Raw genomic sequence first — 5,911 nt, forward strand, 5'->3', positions numbered from 1 at the left:
CAACAGAAATGAAAAGGTAAAAGAAAAAGACAATGCAATAGCATTAGCTTTCATTCAAGAAACACAAACAAAGGGGGAAAAAGTGCAACAAGAAGAAAATCAACTTCCTCTCTCAATAAACCTTTTGAGTTCCCTATTGAAAAATTGAAGGACCATAATAAATCACTAGAAAGTAGCATATCGCTGTGATTATCATTTTTCTCAGGGATTTCTGCACACCTATCCCAGGTTACACTTCCTTGCTGATGGTTTGTTCTTGGCTAAAGTTGGTTGTTGAATCTGAGCTATTCTATGAAAGATAAAGCAGTCTCAAATTGTTTGCTCTTTTTGAGTTGAACGATTCCTTCCAGATCTATGGTCAAGCTAGTCATAAAAACGGAAACATCAAAAAAATGTCGAGAAAAGTGAATCAGTAAAGGAACAAAAAATGTATGTGAACAATGAAGAAGGGGTTAGTGCTTTTAAACACCATATCAAGATCCTTGCTGCACACAACAAACCAATTTTTACTTTTATCAATTCCAAAGAGCTTTTGAGATTCTGTACACCACATAATTTTGGATCATATTTTTTATCAGGTATTGGCGCATAATGGTACCAGGAGAAAGCTACTTAAAAGAAACGTGAAATGCGAACAATAGTGTAAGCCCTAAATGTCTAATTTCAAGCTTAACATCTTATCCTTGCTATACACAGAATTAATTTCCAACAACAGTCACATCACGTCATAGGCTAAGGGAACTCCCACCAACAAATTGCGAGCAAGAAATTTCAGTTTGCCATCAAAGATTAAAAAAAAAGAAGGTCCGTGTTCTTGTTGGTGCTACTCACAGATCCTGTTTGTAGCCTCAAGATTTATCCATGGAGATAATTTCTTCAACCAAATTCAATGTTGACCCGATAAATGAAATGGTATCTTCAAGCAACATGAATTAAATTCGCTGAGGTCTTGAAATCTTCCAATCAAGTTGCTGCATTTGAACAGTCATCGTTCGTCGCTGCTTCCATTCCATGAGCGTTGAGAACCTTGGTACAGCCATCCAACACCGGAGGGATGGCCAGGGTGATGTCCTTGTCATGGGCAGTAGCGTCACTGCCTTGTTGGTCGGTTGTGTGCTCTTTGAGCTATGCATATCTATCGCCTCGAAACTCAAGACAGGGCCAGTATTGTCCACCTTGAGAGCTGCATACCAGAAGTGAACCATCTCTTTGGAATCAAGATTCTCATTTAGTCCGGATGAAAATACAGGAACTACAGGAATTCCCTTTTCACTTTTGCTCAGCTGCCAAGTCTCCTAAGTAAGTTCAAAATATAGTATATCTTTAACGTGAATTGTGATGTACGAAGCTTTCGTATTTGCACAACATATAGATGAATCTTCAATACTTCCAAGATTGCATATCTTGGCAAGAATGTAAAGAAAGCTCTGCCTTTTCTTTTTGTGGTGGGGACAGGGACACGATGTGCTAACTGCACATCATGCCTGAAGCAAAACCATGACATATGAAGCTTTCGTATTATTTTGAACTGCTGACATATGAAGCTTTCGTATTATTTTGAACTGCTGGAGTCCCCTTTGTGGATTATAAACTAGCCTCTGAATTCTTGATAAATGTTTTTGTTATTTGGTAAATGTAGGAAAGCCTATTAGCTGATCTAAAAATTTGCAATGATCTCGCTCGTTAAGATACTATCTTAGTAATAACCTTCGATTGCTTAGTGAACTCTCTACCCACTATAAAGTATATGCAGGAGAGTTAACTGCAGCATTCTGTATACTGAATCTTCCATGTGCAATCAAAAGCATAGGAAAGCTACTATGTGAAAATAGATGAATACCGAGTCCCAGCGACATAACAAATTACTAATGTTAAGCTTCAGAATGTATCCCGTCCGGTCGAGTCTAGCACATAACGGATATATTATCCCTCTGTAAAGAAAACAGATTACCAACCACAAAACACCCACACATGAAAAAAATATTAGAGAGAAGAGGAGGCAACTAATTTTGCCGATGAAGAATGAAGAGAGTTAATTAGGTATCAGGCATTTGGAACAGAGCCTTGCCTCTTCCATAAATATAGGTCACGAATGCACATAGAAATGTGTGTTGATGCTTTTGAGTGAAAGATCTTGTCTAAGAAATAAGGAAAATGTGTAGCCTAGCAGAATGTGATAAAACATATACATCTTCATCTCACTACATGGGTATTGCAGTCTACTATTATATCCACCACAGGCTAAAAATATGCAACAAATAGCAACCTAATACCTAACAGATTTGTGGAGCAACTGTAGCACTAAAACCTCTGAGATCTTCATGCAACTCAGATTCTGCCACACTGTCAGTTCCCTCAACTTACAGCTCAATATTTCAGTTTACATGCTATACTCTTCACTCTTCAGTAACATTGCTTGCTGTATATAAAAAAGGAACTGCACGCTATACTCTTTACTCTTCAGTAATATCAACACTTGACCTCTAGCACTGATCAAATTCATAAAATTAATTAAGTCATACCAATGAGCCAACATGCAGAAACCATCGCAAGTTCTTCGCAACGGAAATCACTAACTCTAAACATGCCATCATCCATGTTCTCTGTTTTGGCTCAAAGGTACGAAAGCAAACTGTAGATTTTTTACAATGGTAAGACAAAGCTAGTCCATGCGGTACATTTTCGAGCGGATTAAAAAACTAAGCACATAACCGATGCTGCAAGAAATTGGAAGTTCATTACGAGATAATTCATTAGCCTGCTTACACACACCAGTAACGTGGGGAAAATCCCAAACTTGACAAAATCCAACACCACTATGAGAAAACAAGCCCCACTGCATTAAAACAGTTGCCAAATACTGACACCGATCACAGGAGCCATGTCGCCTTCAAATAGTCATTTCTCATGTTGATGAGAATGAACTCCTGCCCTTAAGCATATTCAACCATATGTTGTCAATGTGTTGCAGGGCCTCACCTTTTCTGCAAACATGGATTTATCAGTGTGATTCCAAAAAGAAGAAGACATGGTGCTAAATTAAGTTGCACTCATAGGTAGGCATAAGCATAATTAGGTGTAACATTCGAGTTTACATAGCACTGAAAGTTTGCTCGAGCATATATTCCCGAAAATGGTACATAAAAAATAACTACCCATCTGTCTAAACATTGAAACTAAATTGTTCCGCCAACTAGTATACTCATTACTGAAGAACTGTTCCAAATCACAGAAGAAAAGGGCATATAGATATACCTTGTCGATTGTAGAAGCTCATGTACGGAATCAAAGAGCGAAATTTCTCTCTCTTCCATATCTTCTTCCACCGTAGCGTCTTCAAATTAATCTCGTAGATGCCAAGATCCACGGTCACGAAAATGATATCATGGCCCTCCACAGATCCAATAACACTAATTCTTTTCCTGGGATTTTGAATGGGGAGAAGTTCCTTGAGATCGATGACTTCACGCCGAGTCCATGACGCAACTCTGTCGGAACCCATCTGTCTTGACCATAAGTAGAGGATTAACCCGTCCAAGTGTGCCAACCCCAAGCCGCCATCCTCCATTGCCATGAGGATAGCAGGACCAACAATGGCCGACCCGGTAAGCGGCGCATCAATCAGTGATAAGCAATTAGAGCTCAAGTCATACTTAAGAATCCCTACACGCTTATCATCATACCTAAGCATGAAGTGAAGTGCGTTTTCGACGTGGACAGGGGGCAGTGAATCGATGAATGGATCGGCCGTAATAAGATGAAGACCAGAGCACGGCTTGCTCCATCCATCAAAAAGAGAATCAGAGCCCAAGTCACTCCACTCGGCCGGCATGGGCGAGGACACATACGCATGTGCAACACAATCACCATCATCATCGTTCGTGTCCAGGCCGATGAAGACCACCTGGAAGGGGCCCTCATGGCATGCACGGTGGTCACAGCCCCTCACAGCGCAGAGCACCGCCGCGCCAACATAGCCAACGGGCGCTTCCAGCTTCATCCGGCGGCCTGTCATGGGGTCCCAAACGACGAGCCCCGTGTAGTTCCCAAGGAGGACGCGGCCATGGCGGCAGTCCCACGGAGCGTACCCACGGTCCCAGCCATCGGCGGCGGAGATGAGTGCGCCGAATTTCGCGGCGGGGACGAAGTTTGCCACGGGGTCATCCTCCTTGGAGCCGCGGTTAAAGATCCAGTTGTAAAGGAATCCCAGCATGGGGGGAGCTCCATGGAAGTCGCGGTAGAGGCCGCGGAAGCGGGCGCTGGAGAGGAGGCCGAGCCAGAGCTTGCAGGCGAGGGAGGCGCGCACGAGGTGCTCGGGCTCGTCCGGCAGGAAGCGGAGGAAGATCTCCTCGAGAAGCTCATCCGGCAGCGCCGACGCCGGCGGCATGGTCGGTGGCGGCGCCGGTGGCATGGTCGGTGGCGTGGCGGCGGCCAGGGTTTCGGGCGGGGAAATTTTTTGGGCTGGTGCGCTGGGTGGAACGGATGTGTTGTGTGCTGCTCAGTTTTCTCTGATTGGCCTCTACTTTTGGGCTTTGGGCTTTCTTTTTTTAGGCTTTGGGCTTTTAGATTTCAACATTTTTCAGGGCCCAAGTAGCAACATTTCAAAAAACAAAACCTAAAAAAATAACATTTAAAAAATAATAATTGAAAAGGCGAGTAGCAACATAGGCACTACGCCAGCCATCCAACTGCTTGAAACTTGAAATCACGGTTTCTCAAAGGAAAATCTAGAAGGACAATCAATTTTATGTTTTTACATGTCATCTTTTTATTCAAGGTTTTCAAAATCATGTTTTGTGTTTCCCTAGATTTTGTTATTTTGCTTCAGGTATTTTGATTTAAATATTCAATATCATGTTTTTTTAGAACCGGGCTTTACCCCTTTCCATTGCATAGAACGGAAATACAACCAGTTCCAATAGAAAAGTCAGGAGAAGGGAAAGAGGTAGAGCGAGTTCCAGCACTACCAGGAAACCCACCACACTCGCTTGCCATTGCCATCGAAACGAGTGTTATGGGGCGAAAACCTGAGTAGCACAAAATAAAGTCTAGCCTATTACGGAGCTCCCGCAATCGCTAGGCGATCTGGCGGCGACGGAAATAGAGAGAGGGGAGTGATGGCGGCGAACCCGGCGGGGACCCTGGCGGCGGAGTTCCCGGCGGCTAGTGAAGCCATGAGCGAGGGGGGTTTCTTCGGGGGCCTAGCCAGCAAGCTGGATTGGGAATCCATCAAGACGGAGTCGAGGCGTATCCTCCGGCGATCTCCAGATTGGGAGACCTGCTGGAGGCGAATGAAGTTGCGTGCAAAGGAGCTGATGGACGGGATCCCAGGTGAGATTCGCTTCCATCAGAAGGGGAGAGTGGCGGCCGAAAGAGGCAACAGCGACAATCAGGAGGTACTGCCATATATTAGGAGATCTTCTCCAAAGGAAGTGCTCCCGTCCATAGTAGGATTTGTGGATTTGAGTGCTAATGTTTTGGAAAGAAATGCTGCTGATCAGATTCCTAGAGAGATTTTCTCATTGAGAATTATAGAAAAGGAAGAGGGAAATCAGGGGAGGGCTTTTATCTGCACATATAGGGGGAAGAGAGAAATTAGGGGGATTTTAAGTAAGAAACTGCTCTTTCAAGACCCATTATTTTTCTTTAAATGCACGAATTTCGTCCCGTTTGTGGTGAAGAGACACTATTATAACACCGAGGGGGATTGCTCGAGGTCGCAGTTCATCATACAGGAAAAAAGCCTATTTCTTCCTATCGGGTTTTCTTGTCTAGACCTGCTAGTTTGGGGAAAAGGGGAGAGATGGAGAGGAAAGGGGAGACATAGGAGGTAGGAAAGAGCTCCGAAAGTGTGAATGTGATTATGGAGAAGAATCCTCCTGCTCTGGCCTCCTCGCCTGAGGGCGTGGGG

General features: G+C 43.9%; 1 protein-coding gene across 1 annotated transcript; it reads right to left on the reverse strand.

Moving 5' to 3' along the window:
- Window positions 1-2,618: 2,618 nt before the first annotated feature.
- On the reverse strand, window positions 2,619-4,387 carry LOC119310592. Its single transcript, XM_037586285.1, has 2 exons — window positions 3,256-4,387; window positions 2,619-2,984 (listed from the first exon to the last, which is right to left on the reverse strand). Exons 1-2 carry the CDS (start codon window positions 4,385-4,387, stop codon window positions 2,944-2,946), a joined length of 1,173 nt encoding a protein of 390 aa, XP_037442182.1. The 3' UTR covers window positions 2,619-2,943.
- Window positions 4,388-5,911: the final 1,524 nt, after the last annotated feature.

Source organism: Triticum dicoccoides, chromosome 5B, assembly GCF_002162155.2.
Source record: "Triticum dicoccoides isolate Atlit2015 ecotype Zavitan chromosome 5B, WEW_v2.0, whole genome shotgun sequence".
In the NCBI taxonomy this organism is placed as follows: Eukaryota; Viridiplantae; Streptophyta; class Magnoliopsida; order Poales; family Poaceae; genus Triticum; species Triticum dicoccoides.